Genomic DNA, 17,743 nt, shown 5'->3' with positions numbered 1-17,743 from the left:
ACTAATTCTGCTGCATCCGAAGCTGCCTTCGGCCAATAGAATACTTGACAAAAAAACTTTACCCAACAAAGGCCTAGATCCGATGTGAGATCCACACAGGCCTGCATGTATTTCTTTCATCAGCTCTATCCCTTCAGTTCTGGATAAACATTTGAGTAATGGAGAACAGACTCCATGCTTGTATAACTCCCCTTCTATTATTACATATGGACGGGCTCTTGCCGCTATTCTCTTTTGATAAGCTTCGTCATCTGAAAGGAAATTGCCCTGGAGAAAAGACATGATCTCAGTTCTCCAATCTTTGCTATAAACAGGAGATATATTGAGCACTGCTCTTTCCAGAAGGTCAACCGAAGGTGCTTTTATTGTTTCAAAGAAAACTTCTGAAGGTAATGGCAGCCCCTGTGCCGCTGACTTGGCTAGTAGATCAGCGTGTTCATTTTCTCCTCGTGGAATATTCTTAACAGAAAACCCTTCGAAGGAGGCTTCAAGTCTTCGAACTGTATCCAAATATTTTTCAAGCTTCGGATCTCTTGCTTTGCAACTTTTGTCAACATGGCCAGAAATAACTTGGGAATCAGTTTTGAGGACCGCCCTTCTTATCCCCATTGCTTTCAACTTCCAAAGACCCAAAAGCAAAGCTTCGTATTCAGCAATATTATTTGTAGAACTAAAATCAAGTTTCACTGCGTAGCATGTTCTGACTTTGGAAGGTGCAATTAAGACGGCAGCTGCACCTGCACCGAAGGTTCCCCAAGAACCATCGCAGAATACTGTCCAAGCTTCGGCATCTTTACTTGCTTCTTCTTCCTGAGCCCCTGGCGTCCAGTCAGCAATGAAGTCTGCTAACGCCTGGGACTGAATCGAAGATCTATGCACATAATCAATGCAGAACTCATTGAAGTCTGCAGCCCACTTTCCAATCCTTCCAGTAGCTTCTCTATTTCTCATAATATCCTTCAAAGGCTGTGAAGAAGGAACAATTATATGGTATGCTTGAAAATAATGTCGAAGTTTCCTGGAAGCCATCAAAACAGCATACAGCACCTTCTCCAACTCTATATAGTTTTTCTTTGATAAACTAAGGACTTCGGAGACGAAGTATATTGGGGCTTGCTTTTTGGTTTGCCCTTCAAGCTTCTCTTGGACAAGTGTCGCACTTACCGCTGAGTGCGAAGCTGCGACATATAACAACAGAGGAGCCCCTGGCGCTGGTGGAGTTAATGTCGTTAGATCTATCAAATACTGCTTTAGCTCGTCGAAGGCTTTCTGCTGAACTGATCCCCATTGAAAAACTTCGGCTGACTTCAGCACTTCAAAAAATGGTGCATAGTGGTGCGTCCTGAAACCGAAGTTGGGCCCGCAGCGCCCGCGGAAGCTGAACCTGCCGCAACTGAGCAGGGGGCCGGAGAAGAGTTTCCAGATGCTAGCGTAGCTCTGGAGAAGGATGTGGCTGAAGAAGCCAAATCCCCTATGTGGGGGACAAATATCCCCCAGGTCCACCTGAAGGACAAGATGCCTCGCGAAGGGCCCGTGGGCCCAACAATCCGCAAGGTCATCCCTTCGTGGGCCTGGGGAGGAACGTCCAATAAACCGGATCGATGCAAGCCCAGGCGGACCGAAGAATTCAAGTGGTGATCAAAATAGTGACCCGACCTTCCCACGCAGGGGCCATGCACATCGGAACTGAGCGAGGATGAGTCGGCTGAATTATAGGAAGATAGACTCCGTTAGTTCACTATTACTTAGGCACGCGTTGTTATCATATCCATATGTAATGCCCCACGGTCGAGTATATAAGGCCTAGGGGGCACCCCTTCAAGACGATCGACCTCATTCTACTTAGCCATCCACACTAGCTCTCTACGTTTCCAATACTAGAGAACCTGTTTTGTAACCCACCACATAAAAGTGCTCGCATCAGGACGTAGGGTGTTACGCATCTCAAAGCGGCCCGAACCTGTACACAATTGTCCACTATTTCTCGTGCAACTAGCACGAACCATCGAGCTACAGTCGATAACACCGTCCTACACAAAAAATCACCTTGAGGGGCAACCCTGGGTGCGCGGTCGGACCCAAAACACCGACAGCTGGCGCGCCAGGTAGGGGGTGTGTCGTCGATCCAAGCTAGCTCAATAGTCGTCACCTTCCAGCACCAGATTATCCTCTGTCCCGGGTCCGTGTTCTGCTTTGGAACTATCTCATCTGTAGCGGATGAGGAGGAAACTCTGCATCGCATCGCGGACCCACCAGAGAGAAAGTCGTCCTCGAAGATCTCCGAGAAAATCGGAGCAAAACAGGGAAAAGTGCAACCTCCAGTGCTCCAAAAAAAGATCACCTTCAGCAAGCTAGGAGCCGAGGGTTTGTCTACCCGGAGAACACCGCTGTCTACCTCTCCGACGGAAGAATGGACACGGATCACAAGGAGAAAAGAAGCGAATGAGGTCAAGGGCCGTCAAGCTGCTCTTTCTGTGCCTCCGCCCTCAAAGGAGAACAGAAAGAAGATCGTCGCGATAGCTGCTCCATTCTACCCCAACGTCCTCTTCATCGGGGGAAGGGTGGAATCGAATCCAGTCTCCGACGATGAACCAACTGTACCAGGAGAAGAACCTCTTCATCGGGAGTCTCGCCGACGGAGGAACCGACGCCGAAATATTCGGCGACATCATGAAGCCGAAGAACGGGATCCGGCGCAACCCGTATCGCGAGACGAGGTCACAGAAGTGGGAGAAACTCCAGAAGAACGAGTCCTCCGAGAAAGAAGGAACTCTCCACGATGTGACCGTCGGCAGGCTCAAGAACAGGCCGAGCAGGAAACAAGGCAACGTCGGGAAAATCCACTCTTCGGACGCAATCTGAACCCTGACTTCGCTCGGTCCATGAACACGCCGAGGGCTATCGGCTGCTGTTCACTCAAGCAACCGACCACCTTCTACCCCTCGCTCACCCGCCGAACGATCTATGACACGCCATCAACAGTCAGCGAGACGCACGGAGCTCCATCAACGCTTCGCACGAACAACGACACGAGAACGAGATCCGTCGCCGGGAAGAGTACGACCGGGATCACGGCATCCCGGCACGGAGTCAGGCCACTAGGACCGAGTCGGCCATGGGTTCAACTGGTGGCACCTCCCGGGGACGGTCGAGGCACCACGACAACTACTCCCCTCCACGGAAAAGACATCATCACCGACGACAAGAAGACAGTTGTGGAGTATCGGCGTTTACTCCACGCCTCAGGGCCATTCAATGGCCCCCGAACTTCAAGGTCTCCAATGTCGACAAATATGAACCTAAGCAGGATCTGGGAGGCTGGCTGGCCGTCTACACCACCGCCGCCCGAGCCGCGGGGGCAACCGAGGATGTGATGACCGCGTACTTTCCTATCGTCCTTGGGCAAGATGCGCTGCAATGGCTGTGACACCTACCACGACACTGCATCGACGATTGGAACGATTTCAGTCGGCGCTTCACCGTTGTGACACCCCAGGTGTCTATTTCGTGTTATGTCGTGACATTTGTCCCTAACTCGTATCGTCAGTGGAAATTTCTATTTCTCAATCGTGTCTCTCTGTTTATCAAGTTACTCATGAAAAGTGCCCTCGAATTTTTGAGTTAAATGATCTCGAGAAAGGCCGAATTTGGAGCCTGTTAAAAACTTTTATTTCTCGACACGAATGCAAACTCGTTAATCAATCTCGATTATAAATCTCATTCGAAGCTTATTTAATCGAACGCTCGACAATTGCTAGTCGAGCTGTGTCCGAATCTAATTTCTCGATGTTCGATCTATGTCCAAAAATTTATCCCAGTCCGTATTCTCAAGCGGAATCTCCAATGTGTCGTCCTCTAATAAATTTTTATCCAACTCGGCTTAAATCTTCGTGTCCCATCTAAATTCGAAAGCCGACCTCGGCAATGATTTCTATTAATCTGACTCGCTTTATTTCGATTACGAACCCGAAGCCTATCGATCTCAATTCAATTTTATTTCTACTGGTGCGCGAGAATTTAATTTCCAAGCGACACCCAATTAAAATGTTTCGGTTCATTTTACTCTTTGGCCTCTTGTTCGTCCGGACCTCATTTCGCTCTGTTCTCTGCGTCGGTCTCCGCCAACGAGTGAGCTGTGCAAATCGACTCAAATGTCTACCAAATTGGTCCTGTTAATGTCTATGTGACCGCGAGCTGTTTGATAAGGAAACCAACTAATAATTTATTACAGTAGAAAGATTAAGACCTTAATTATTTATTTCTTGATTTCTCTCATGTGTCATGTTAGTAGTGTTGCAAAAAAAAAGGGATGGAAAACACACGCACAAACAGCGCGCACCACCCTTCTCCCTACAGGCACGCCAACACCTGGTCCTGGCACTCAGCCCCGCGCTCTCTGCTCCAATGGCTGCAGCCAGCCAGTGGGAATTGCCGCCCACGGTGACCAATGGTTGCCAGCAGTGTCTGGTTAAATCAACCAGCCAGCCACTCTTCTCCCCCACGCCACCCTCTCTCTCACACGCGGGCAGCAAGCAGGGAGCCTTCTTCTCCCAGGGAGCAGTCGCTCACCTCCACAGCTCCCTCCGGCGTCGGCTCTCCAGCAGGCTTCCCTGGCTTCCTCCCTCTCGAGCCCCCCCCCCCCCCCCCCCCCCGTCTGTAAGCTTGCCGGCAGCCATCTTCCCCAAGTGCTGGCACATGGAAGCCATGACCCCTCTGTCCAGAAAATGCAGAGCTCGAGCACACCTCTTTACTCCCATCCATGGCGCCCCAAATCTCCAGCCGGAGCTTCGAAGGCCGCCCCCAGCGTCTTCCCCTCCAACCCCAACTCCCTGCGCGTCAGGTGGGCGCCAGTCGAGCTCCTCCCATGGCCGCCTCCCTGGCGTACCTCGCCAGCAGCAAAGAGTCATCAAGAGCAGGCGCCCCCTGCATCTCCCATGGCGCCCCCACCATCTCTTCTTCTTCCCCCAAGCGTCCATGGCCACCTCTACACTAGCAGCCAGCGCCCCCAGCTCGAGCAGGTGCTTCTCTTCCCCATGGTCGAGCCTCCCTGTACTTTCCCCTTCCTCAACTCGGCACCCAAGAGCAGCAGCCCTTCCTTCCCTCCCCTGGCGCCTCATTCCAGCAGCGCACCGGCCAGGGAAGCCCCAGCGGCGCCCTCCATAGCGCAAGGCAGCAGGGAGCCTCCCATGGTGCCTGTTTCCCCAACGCTCGCCCGGTCAGCAGCCGTCGACCTTACTTCGTCGCTCCCCCTCCTCCCTGCTCTCTGTTTGGTACAGATACTCCCAATGGCTGCCAGCATCTTCCAGCAGCTCGCAGCCATATCCCCCGCGAGCTCCTCTGTTGCATTGTTGTCGGACATGGCTGATACTCCCTCGTCATGCAACACAGCACACTGCCTTATGTCTTCCCTTTTGCCGCGCTTGCGTGTTGTTCAACAAAATGCCAAACAGCAGCAGCCCCCTCGGCCTTGAGGTGCGCTGCTAGCAGCCGAGTCCCTCGCCATTGCACCTCGCTGCCACCTGTTTGATGTTGTGCGCAGCAAGCCGCGCGCTGCCGTTTCTTTGCAGCAGTGTGAAGGCCTGCGACATGCCATCGACACCCACCGGGCACCCGACGAAATGCTCGGGTGAAGCACTATGTCGTGGACAGCACGCCATGATGCCCGCTGGATGTTTACTGTGCTGCGCAGCCCCATCCACGACGTCGTCGACCCATGGTGAGACCTCACTGTCCCGCGTTTCTCGTGTTCGATAAAATAACCAAACTAATAAATCGTGTACTAAAACTATGCTGTGCTTGCAGCCCTTGTAGTCATGCCTCGTGCATTCCATGCTCGACAAAAGCCCCAAGCTGTGGACAACATGCAGACATGCACGACACGAGTCAGCCAGGTTGTTCGCTTTAGAAAAATTGTGATTTCGTTTTATTTACGATTCAGTCGACGATGTGAATATGTGTGTGAAAATATAATTGTATGAATGAACGCATGTGAAGAAGAAAATGAAGTAGAAAAGAACTCTGATGTTTTTATATTTTGATAGGAAAAATATGCGATGCGTTGTTTGATGCGAAAACTAAGTTACAAAATACGGATTATGTTTTGGGAAATGCATCGATATGTGTTTATGTGAAAAGTGTAATTGTTTTATACAATGTGATGGGATTCGTGATTATATCGGGAATATATTTAGTAATGTGACGAGTAGTTTAGAAAATGCTAGTTTGCGTGGAGGATGTGTTATTAAGACGTGAGTGTCGGAGTTCATATTAGTGGTCGCGCCACGTTGATTGAAGTGTCTCGAGTGCACGCCACAATATGGTTGTATGCGAGACGAGGTTATGCGCACGATGAGTTTAGTAAAAATCCATCGGTGTCACTGGTGTTAAGTTGAGGATTATTTGCGCGTGGAAAGTAATAATGTGTTTAATACTTAGAACTCTTAGTCGATAGTAGAAATTGTTTTGGCTTATATAGAGAGGTGGTGACATACCAAAGTAGTCATCGCTTCCTCTATATCTTGAGTCGGGTCAATACGCGTTATGTGTTCATGATTTGGGAAGTAAGCGCATGATGGTTTCAAGTTAGAGATTAGTGGTTTACGATTCGTATAAATTGGTCGATGTACGAAAATACTTGTGAATCTGTGTGTTTATAAAAATGTTGTAGTATATGTTGTGTCTCGGGTTGCGACGATAATAGACAAGCCGATGTGTATGTTATTTAGCGGGCTATGTCGTTACTCTAGTTAGCCGAATTGTTGGACGGCTTTAGTTAAGCACGTAATCGCGATAAATTGCTTGTTGTAGTCTTAATGCGCATGGTTACAGTCGCGGGTAAAAATTAGTAGTGTTCATGTGATGCCCAAGTCAAACTGCAAATTGCTATGTGAAGAGCGCATCGATAAACACATATATGTCGGGTAAGATTATTGTGGTAGATGCGTTGCTAATTGTGTATGGCAATTCTAGTGCACAAAATGAATTGTATAAAATTAGTAAGTCTACTTGTTGGTTCTAATTTGATTGTTTCAACTTTAACAAATGGTAAGGTGTTAAAATAATTCAAGTCTCTAGAACGCGGCAATTTTTAAGTGAATAGTAGCTGAATTTTATTAGTTGCTGTTTTGGGCTGCACGCATTGTTTTCGTTGTGCTGTATGTTTGATGAACTAAATTGTATTTTCTGTAGATATGTGCTATAAAAAAGTGGTAGATAACTTTATTATCTTGCTGGTATTAAAATTTGACACCCATAAGTCTGATCGTTTAGAAGTTATGCTTTTCACAAATTCAGTAACTGAATCTGCCCAAATTCTGTACAAATTTCAGAAACTGCATTGTTTGCCTAATTTAATGTTACAATCTGTTCATGGTCGTTATAAGAAAGTTGTAGATGCTTTTCTTATCTTGGTTGTGTTAAAATTTCACAACCATAGACCTGACAGATTAGGAGTTATGAATTTTGCAAACTGGTTGCTGTATTCTGTCCACTGACAGAACAGATTTCGAAAACTAAATTGTTTGATTCAGTTCAGCATAGAATCAATTCTTGGTGATTATAAAAGTATGTAGTTCTTTTGCCAAGCTTTCCAAAAAGTCTTGGATCACTCTTTTTGGTGATCTGAAGATTAAGTTATGAATGTTTAAAGTATGAAGACTGAATCTGTCCAATTCTGGACAGCAAAGCCTTCTAGTGTCTTTTGTCCTTAGTTAAATATTGAATCACCTTGAGATGTTTATAAATGATATGTAGACAATTTTATTACCTTTCCAAAAAGTCTAAGATCACTTCGTTTGGATGTCTGAATCTTTAGTTGTGAATTTTTGAAGCTGCAAGTCTGAATCTGTCCAAATCTGGACAGAGCTGCTGTGTTTGCACAATTCGATTTTGCTAAGTGTTGAATAATGTTGTGATGAAAATACCAAAATTATAGAGCACTTTCTAAACTTTCCAGAAAGTCATAGTTTGCTATGTTTGGATTAATATTTGAAAAGTTATGATTAAAACAAGTAACTGCTGTGCTGCTGTCCTAAAAATCTGCACGTGCTCAAATGAATGTTTAGTTCACCATTTTGGCTAAAAATGCTTAGTTAGCGCTTAACGGACATAGACTTGTGATGGCTAAACTTAGGTTAACATGTGTTCCGTGATTAATGTGCTTGCTTGCTGTAGTTGGTTGTGGACAGAAGTTTTGTAGTTATTGATGCCTATGTCATATTTAAACTTACGTTGTCTTGGTTGCTCTTGTGTGGTCAATAGGAGAACTAAGGAAAAGCCATAGCAAGTTAAATAAATGTTCATACGTGTGATGTCCTGTTGTGTTGGTTAATTAAAAGTCGTAATTGTCGTCCTTCCAGTGGTGTTGATGTTGTGCGCTCGATGAAGTATAGATATCTAATTGTAACATGTGGTTGTTTACGGAGTCTTCCAATTAAATATTTAGTTCGCCACTTTGTCTTTGTATATCTTGTGCTACTTTGTGCTACTTTCATTATATTCATCCATATGCATCTTGCATCTCATATAGGACCGAGAGATGATGACCGAGCCAGTGATGTGGTGCCAACCACAAGGTGCAGTTGGTGGACGACCTGAAGAATGATGGACTTGACCAGTGGATGCTCGCCAAGCGAGTACCTCCGCCCAGCAAACACTATCTAAGTGTTAAATTAAAGGCAAGCCCCGGTTTTATGCATAACCGTTATATATGCTATTTTACTACACTTAATGTTTGTAGGCTTGTACCGTGCACTTAAGTGTAGGAGTTGCCTGAAACCCTAGTTGCATGAACTCATGATTCCTTTTGAGATGGATACTAGTATGCTAGGTCGAGTAGCTGCTATGCTAAATCAGGATCTCGGTAGAAGTCGAGTGATTTTTCTAGCACTCGCGCGAGGTCAGGAATTGGTTGTATCCATTTTGATAACAGAATGATGATGATCTATGGACGCGGATCCATGGGGATGCATGGTCTATGGGACAAAATTGGAATAAGGATTAACGTGCGGATACCTGTGTCAAGCGTTTGAATGTACTAAACACATGTCGGGAAAAATGGTAACCGGTAAACCTAGTACCTGAGTGAAGCCGGGCGCGGACTTTATCCCTCACGCGACCTGAGACTGGGTCTCCCATTCTAGATATGGTGGGTACAAGTGCGGCCACTGCACGGCGGCGGTCGGGGTCACTGGAGCATTGTATGCCAAGGCGGTGAGGCCTGGACGCGAACGGGGGATCGATGGGGACGGTTGACGTGTGTGAGGACGGAGTGCCCTGACATGTCGTGTGTTTAGGTTTACCTTGCAAGGATAAAACTCGATTCGAATCGTCTGCTTCTCGCAGCTAATGAGACTGCTTGATCCATTGTACTGCATTGAGTAATAAGTGGAAATGAGTTGACTGGCAAAAGATGTTGATTGATAAAATGTTTGATACCATGTATGAATAGCTAGGTACTCATCTAGTTTAACAGGATCATACTCAAACTTGAAAAGCTAAAACTTGATTTTAGACTCAGCTAGTGCTTTTGGCAAACCAAACCCCTCAGCCAAACAGCTGCATGTCTAGAGGTAGAGGAGTAGACTCCTCACACCGGGTAAGTCTAGCTGAGTATTAGTATACTCAGCCTTGCATGTGGCATAATTTTTGCAGGTACCTCCTTGATTTGGTTGATGGTGTGACTTGGCCTTCATCCCCGCCACCGGGATAGATGGTCGAGTGGGTTACTGCTTCCGCAGGAGAGGACCAGGAGGAGTAGCGTGGCCAGGCTTCGCCATGTTACTCGGTTCTTCTCCGTTAGTTATTCCGCTGTAATAAAATTTATGGTTATTATTTCTGAAACTCCGATAATGTAATCACTATTGATACTTATTAAATTTGTGGTATTATGCTTTATTGTATTTCTCTGTGCCTCACCTTCGAGTGAGCTAGTGGTATTCGATCCTGGTTAAGTGGCTTTATCGGACTAGATCCGAGGGACTGACGAGTTATTCCTATTTAAGTGTGGTCTAGCCTCTAAGGCGGGACTTAGGCACTTAAGTTGGAATAATTCGGACGGTTCCGCCACAGCTGGTATCGGAGCGAATACCAGTACAGAGAAGTCAATAAGTCATGATTTCCATCCTTTTCTAAAGTAAAACTTGCTTAGAAACCAAGTTGGATAGATATCAGGACGATAAGGATAGACCTAGGACGTGAAGCCTTAGGAAATAGATGGGTAGCTAGGTGGCTATTTATATAGGTCGTAAAGGCTACTACTATTATTAATAAGGATGTTGTAGAAGCACCAAAAAAAATTAGTTAGGTCTGAGAAGACGACTAGAATGAGCATGCATCATGATTGTCGCATTATCATTGTCTCTTGTGCACCAACATGCTTCTCTCACCTTTATTCCAATAATAAGAAATTGTGAATAATGTGCTGTATTGCTATGAACTGCAAAAAAAATGTTTTATCATGTGTGTCATGATAGTCTTAACTAGGTTGTGTTATGTGTTTCTCTTGTCTTGCTATCTAGGTGGTATTATAATTGTTCAACCCTTTTTACAAAAAAAATGTTGTCTGTTTTGTTCATAAAAAGACCCCCCCTCCAAACAACCTCAAGTTTAGCAAGTAAAATCTTCAAAAATTTATCACATGCTTGTGTTAGTGTTTTTCGAAGCCTTGCGTGTTTTACGCTTGAAGTTACACCTACACAGCTTGTAGATCTCTTTAGCTTGACCACTAGATCGACTAAAGCCTCCTTGTGCACTTGTTTCTGTCAAAAAAACTTTTGGTTGGTGTATAATTGCGCAAAACAATATCCAACCCCAAATTCTTCTTGGAAGCCTTGTCCAAATTCCTCATTAAATTCTCTTATGCTCATCCTAGAAGCCATCTGGGTTGATGACCTCTCCTTTCACCTGGATCTGGTAATCTTTTCCTTGTGAATCATGTTGCGACTTTATCATCCGAATCTCTGGATCCCTTAATGACTCTGACCCGTTCTCTGGTTATCTACTATAACCTGTTCTCATGTATCAAATGTGGATCAGTCTAATATCTCATTATGATCGTTCTCATACTCTTCTCTAAGGATCATGACGCTGCTTTATCGATTTTATCTCTAAGCAGTGTATCCATGTGGATTGATGGATGTTGCTGTTATCTTTGGATCTCTCATGTCTCTAAAAGCTTATCAATCTCGATCTCATGGTTGGTTCCTCCTCCTATCGAATATCGTATCAATCTTTGGCTGATAATCCCCGTGATGATAAAAAAAATAGTTCTCTGAGTTGAGGAAAACTCTCATGTGATGCTCTTTTGCCAACAATCTTTGCTTCAACTCCGGTCACATTCTTATTTTCTGAGCCATACTCTCATGGGCTCCATCTATCTGTGTTATGTGGATTTCTCATTGGTTGCATTTGGTAATGGTGTCATGACTAACGACTGATGGTGCCACGACGAAACCGAGAGTCTACTATGGTGCACACATGGTTGAGCTGCTCGACACGCGCGGGTATCGCGGTTAATAGTTGTGATCCATTACGACACTATACTGATGTACTATCTTTTGTGAACATTCTCCCAGAGTGATCGCTGCATTTTTGTCTCAACATGTCGCGATATTCTATCCAAATCTATCTTCCGTATCTGTCAGATGACATCTCATGAATTTGCATCTATCTTTAGTCTGGGAGTTACATGCTTCTCCACCCTTGAAGATCCTCATTCGAATCTTGGGACGAGATTCCTTTAAGGGGGAAGGCTGTGACACCCCAGGTGTCTATTTCGTGTTATGTCGTGACATTTGTCCCTAACTCGTATCGTCAGTGGAAATTTCTATTTCTCAATCGTGTCTCTCTGTTTATCAAGTTACTCATGAAAAGTGCCCTCGAATTTTTGAGTTAAATGATCTCGAGAAAGGCCGAATTTGGAGCATGTTAAAAACTTTTATTTCTCGACACGAATGCAAACTCGTTAATCAATCTCGATTATAAATCTCATTCGAAGCTTATTTAATCGAACGCTCGACAGTTGCTAGTCGAGCTGTGTCCGAATCTAATTTCTCGATGTTCGATCTATGTTCAAAAATTTATCCCAGTCCGTATTCTCAAGCGGAATCTCCAATGTGTCGTCCTCTAATAAATTTTTATCCAACTCGGCTTAAATCTTCGTGTCCCATCTAAATTCGAAAGCCGACCTCGGCAATGATTTCTATTAATCCGACTCGCTTTATTTCGATTACGAACCCGAAGCCTATCGATCTCAATTCATTTTTATTTCTACTGGTGCGCGAGAATTTAATTTCCAAGCGACACCCAATTAAAATGTTTCGGTTCATTTTACTCTTTGGCCTCTTGTTCGTCCGGACCTCATTTCGCTCTGTTCTCTGCGTCGGTCTCCTTCAACGAGTGAGCTGTGCAAATCGACTCAAATGTCTACCAAATTGGTCCTGTTAATGTCTATGTGACCGCGAGCTGTTTGATAAGGAAACCAACTAATAATTTATTACAGTAGAAAGATGAAGACCTTAATTATTTATTTCTTGATTTATCTCATGTGTCATGTTAGTAGTGTTGCAAAAAAAGGGGATGGAAAACACACGCACACGCAGCGCGCACCACCCTTCTCCCTACAGGCACGCCAACACCTGGTCCTGGCACTCAGCCCCGCGCTCTCTGCTCCAATGGCTGCAGCCAGCCAGTGGGAATTGCCGCCCACGGTGACCAATGGTTGCCAGCAGTGTCTGGTTAAATCAACCAGCCAGCCACTCTTCTCCCCCACGCCACCCTCTCTCTCCCACGCGGGCAGCAAGCAGGGAGCCTTCTTCTCCCAGGGAGCAGTCGCTCACCTCCACAGCTCCCTCCGGCGTCGGCTCTCCAGCAGGCTTCCCTGGCTTCCTCCCTCTCGAGCCCCCCCCGTCTGTAAGCTTGCCGGCAGCCATCTTCCCCAAGTGCTGGTGCATGGGAGCCATGTGCCCTCTGTCCAGAAAATGCAGAGCTCGAGCACACCTCTTTACTCCCATCCATGGCGCCCCAAATCTCCAGCCGGAGCTTCGAAGGCCGCCCCCCCAGCGTCTTCCCCTCCAACCCCAACTCCCTGCGCGTCAGGTGGGCGCCAGTCGAGCTCCTCCCATGGCCGCCTCCCTGGCGTACCTCGCCAGCAGCAAAGAGTCATCAAGAGCAGGCGCCCCCTGCATCTCCCATGGCGCCCCCACCATCTCTTCTTCTTCCCCCAAGCGTCCATGGCCACCTCTACACTAGCAGCCAGCGCCCCCAGCTCGAGCAGGTGCTTCTCTTCCCCATGGTCGAGCCTCCCTGTACTTTCCCCTTCCTCAACTCAGCACCCAAGAGCAGCAGCCCTTCCTTCCCTCCCCTGGCGCCTCATTCCAGCAGCGCACCGGCCAGGGAAGCCCCAGCGGCGCCCTCCATAGCGCAAGGCAGCAGGGAGCCTCCCATGGTGCCTGTTTCCCCAACGCTCGCCCGGTCAGCAGCCGTCGACCTTACGTCGTCGCTCCCCCTCCTCCCTGCTCTCTGTTTGGTACAGATACTCCCAATGGCTGCCAGCAACTTCCAGCAGCTCACAGCCATATCCCCCGCGAGCTCCTCTGTTGCATTGTTGTCGGACATGGCTGATACTCCCTCGTCATGCAACACAGCACACTGCCTTATGTCTTCCCTTTTGCCGCGCTTGCGCGTTGTTCAACAAAATGCCAAACAGCAGCAGCCCCCTCGGCCTTGAGGTGTGCTGCTAGCAGCCGAGTCCCTCGCCATTGCACCTCGCTGCCACCTGTTTGATGTTGTGCGCAGCAAGCCGCGCGCTGCCGTTTCTTTGCAGCAGTGTGAAGGCCTGCGACATGCCATCGACACCCACCGGGCACCCGACGAAATGCTCGGGTGAAGCACTATGTCGTGGACAGCACGCCATGATGCCCGCTGGATGTTTACTGTGCTGCGCAGCCCCATCCACGACGTCGTCGACCCATGGTGAGACCTCACTGTCCCGCGTTTCTCGTGTTCGATAAAATAACCAAACTAATAAATCGTGTACTAAAACTGTGCTGTGCTTGCAGCCCTTGTCGTCATGCCTCGTGCATTCCATGCTCGACAAAAGCCCCAAGCTGTGGACAACATGCAGACATGCGCGACACGAGTCAGCCAGGTTGTTCGCTTTAGAAAAATTGTGATTTCGTTTTATTTACGATTCAGTCGATGATGTGAATATGTGCGTGAAAATATAATTGTATGAATGAACGCGTGTGAAGAAGAAAATGAAGTAGAAAAGAACTCTGATGTTTTTATATTTTGATAGGAAAAATATGCGATGCGTTGTTTGATGCGAAAACTAAGTTACAAAATACGGATTATGTTTTGGGAAATGCATCGATATGTGTTTATGTGAAAAGTGTAATTGTTTTATACAATGTGATGGGATTCGTGATTATATCGGGAATATATTTAGTAATGTGACGAGTAGTTTAGAAAATGCTAGTTTGCGTGGAGGATGTGTTATTAAGACGTGAGTGTCGGAGTTCATATTAGTGGTCGCGCCACGTTGATTGAAGTGTCTCGAGTGCACGCCACAATATGGTTGTATGCGAGACGAGGTTATGCGCACGATGAGTTTAGTAAAAATCCATCGGTGTCACTGTGTTAAGTTGAGGATTATTTGCGCGTGGAAAGTAATAATGGGTTTAATACTTAGAACTCTTAGTCGATAGTAGAAATTGTTTTGGCTTATATAGAGAGGTGGTGACATACCAAAGTAGTCATCGCTTCCTCTATATCTTGAGTCGGGTCAATACGCGTTATCTGTTCATGATTTGGGAAGTAAGCGCATGATGGTTTCGAGTTAGAGATTAGTGGTTTACGATTCGTATAAATTGGTCGATGTACGAAAATACTTGTGAATCTGTGTGTTTATAAAAATGTTGTAGTATATGTTGTGTCTCGGGTTGCGACGATAATAGACAAGCCGACGTGTATGTTATTTAGCGGGCTATGTCGTTACTCTAGTTAGCCGAATTGTTGGACGGCTTTAGTTAAGCACGTAATCGCGATAAATTGCTTGTTGTAGTCTTAATGCGCATGGTTACAGTCGCGGGTAAAAATTAGTAGTGTTCATGTGATGCCCAAGTCAAACTGCAAATTGCTATGTGAAGAGTGCATCGATAAACACATATATGTCGGGTAAGATTATTGTGGTAGATGCGTTGCTAATTGTGTATGGCAATTCTAGTGCACAAAATGAATTGTATAAAATTAGTAAGTCTACTTGTTGGTTCTAATTTGATTGTTTCAACTTTAACAAATGGTAAGGTGTTAAAATAATTCAAGTCTCTAGAACGCGGCAATTTTTAAGTGAATAGTAGCTGAATTTTATTAGTTGCTGTTTTGGGCTGCACGCATTGTTTTCGTTGTGCTGTATGTTTGATGAACTAAATTGTATTTTCTGTAGATATGTGCTATAGAAAAGTGGTAGATAACTTTATTATCTTGCTGGTATTAAAATTTGACACCCATATGTCTGATCGTTTAGAAGTTATGCTTTTCACAAATTCAGTAACTGAATCTGCCCAAATTCTGTACAAATTTCAGAAACTGCATTGTTTGCCTAATTTAATGTTACAATCTGTTCATGGTCGTTATAAGAAAGTTGTAGATGCTTTTCTTATCTTGTTTGTGTTAAAATTTCACAACCATAGACCTGACAGATTAGGAGTTATGAATTTTGCAAACTGGTTGCTGTATTCTGTCCACTGACAGAACAGATTTCGAAAACTAAATTGTTTGATTCAGTTCAGATAGAATCAATTCTTGGTGATTATAAAAGTATGTAGTTCTTTTGCCAAGCTTTCTAAAAAGTCTTGGATCACTCTTTTTGGTGATCTGAAGATTAAGTTATGAATGTTTAAAGTATGAAGAGTAAATCTGTCCAATTCTGGACAGCAAAGCCTTCTAGTGTCTTTTGTCCTTAGTTAAATATTGAATCACCTTGAGATGTTTATAAATGATATGTATACAATTTTATTACCTTTCCAAAAAGTCTAAGATCACTTCGTTTGGATGTCTGAATCTTTAGTTGTGAATTTTTGAAGCTGCAAGTCTGAATCTGTCCAAATCTGGACAGAGCTGCTGTGTTTGCACAATTCGATTTTGCTAAGTGTTGAATAATGTTGTGATGAAAATACCAAAATTATAGAGCACTTTCTAAACTTTCCAGAAAGTCATAGTTTGCTATGTTTGGATTAATATTTGAAAAGTTATGATTAAAACAAGTAACTGCTGTGCTGCTGTCCTAAAAATCTGCACGTGCTCAAATGAATGTTTAGTTCACCATTTTGGCTAAAAATGCTTAGTTAGCGCTTAACGGACATAGACTTGTGATGGCTAAACTTAGGTTAACATGTGTTCCGTGATTAATGTGCTTGCTTGCTGTAGTTGGTTGTGGATAGAAGTTTTGTAGTTATTGATGCCTATGTCCTATTTAAACTTACGTTGTCTTGGTTGCTCTTGTGTGGTCAATAGGAGAACTAAGGAAAAGCTGTAGCAAGTTAAATAAATGTTCATACGTGTGATGTCCTGTTGTGTTGGTTAATTAAAAGTCGTAATTGTCGTCCTTCCAGTGGTGTTGATGTTGTGCGCTCGATGAAGTATAGATATCTAATTCTAACATGTGGTTGTTTACGGAGTCTTCCAATTAAATATTTAGTTCGCCACTTTGTCTTTGTATATCTTGTGCTACTTTGTGCTACTTTCATTATATTCATCCATATGCATCTTGCATCTCATATAGGACCGAGAGATGATGACCGAGCCAGTGATGTGGTGCCAACCACAAGGTGCAGTTGGTGGACGACCTGAAGAATGATGGACTTGACCAGTGGATGCTCGCCAAGCGAGTACCTCCACCCAGCAAACACTATCTAAGTGTTAAATTAAAGGCAAGCCCCGATTTTATGCATAACCGTTATATATGCTATTTTACTACACTTAATGTTTGTAGGCTTGTACCGTGCACTTAAGTGTAGGAGTTGCCTGAAACCCTAGTTGCATGAACTCAGGATTCCTTTTGAGATGGATACTAGTATGCTAGGTCGAGTAGCTGCTATGCTAAATCAGGATCTCGATAGAAGTCGAGTGATTTTTCTAGCACTCGCGCGAGGTCAGGAATTGGTTGTATCCATTTTGATAACAGAATGATGATGATCTATGGACGCGGATCCATGGGGATGCGTGGTCTATGGGACAAAATTGGAATAAGGATTAACGTGCGGATACCTGTGTCAAGCGTTTGAATGTACTAAACACATGTCGGGAAAAATGGTAACCGGTAAACCTAGTACCTGAGTGAAGCCGGGCGCGGACTTTATCCCTCACGCGACCTGAGACTGGGTCTCCCATTCTAGATATGGTGGGTACAAGTGCGGCCACTACACGGCAGCGGTCGGGGTCAGTGGAGCATTGTATGCCAAGGCGGTGAGGCCTGGACGCGAACGGGGGATCGATGGGGACGGTTGACGTGTGTGGGGAAGGAGTGTCCTGACATGTCGTGGGTTTAGGTTTACCTTGCAAGGATAAAACTCGATTCGAATCGTCTGCTTCTCGCAGCTAATGAGACTGCTTGATCCATTGTACTGCATTGAGTAATAAGTGGAAATGAGTTGACTGGCAAAAGATGTTGATTGATAAAATGTTTGATACCATGTATGAATAGCTAGGTACTCATCTAGTTTAACAGGATCATACTCAAACTTGA

General features: G+C 45.3%; 2 protein-coding genes across 2 annotated transcripts; both read left to right on the top strand.

Annotated features, from left to right (window-relative positions):
* Window positions 1-5,636: 5,636 nt before the first annotated feature.
* Window positions 5,637-8,595, top strand: LOC103653319 (uncharacterized). The gene is made up of 3 exons (XM_008680252.1): window positions 5,637-5,716; window positions 5,803-5,891; window positions 8,528-8,595. Exons 1-3 carry the CDS (start codon window positions 5,637-5,639, stop codon window positions 8,593-8,595), a joined length of 237 nt encoding a protein of 78 aa, XP_008678474.1.
* A 5,296-nt stretch (window positions 8,596-13,891) lies between these two features.
* On the top strand, window positions 13,892-16,848 carry LOC118476910 (uncharacterized). The gene is made up of 3 exons (XM_035967280.1): window positions 13,892-13,971; window positions 14,058-14,146; window positions 16,781-16,848. The coding sequence occupies exons 1-3, from the start codon at window positions 13,892-13,894 to the stop codon at window positions 16,846-16,848; spliced, it is 237 nt and encodes a 78-aa protein (XP_035823173.1).
* The last annotated feature ends 895 nt before the right edge of the window (window positions 16,849-17,743 follow it).

The sequence above is a fragment of the Zea mays genome, chromosome 4 (assembly GCF_902167145.1).
Source record: "Zea mays cultivar B73 chromosome 4, Zm-B73-REFERENCE-NAM-5.0, whole genome shotgun sequence".
Classification (NCBI taxonomy): Eukaryota; Viridiplantae; Streptophyta; class Magnoliopsida; order Poales; family Poaceae; genus Zea; species Zea mays.
Note: the sequence above shows the minus strand (reverse complement) of the source record. Positions and strands in the feature narration are given on the sequence as shown.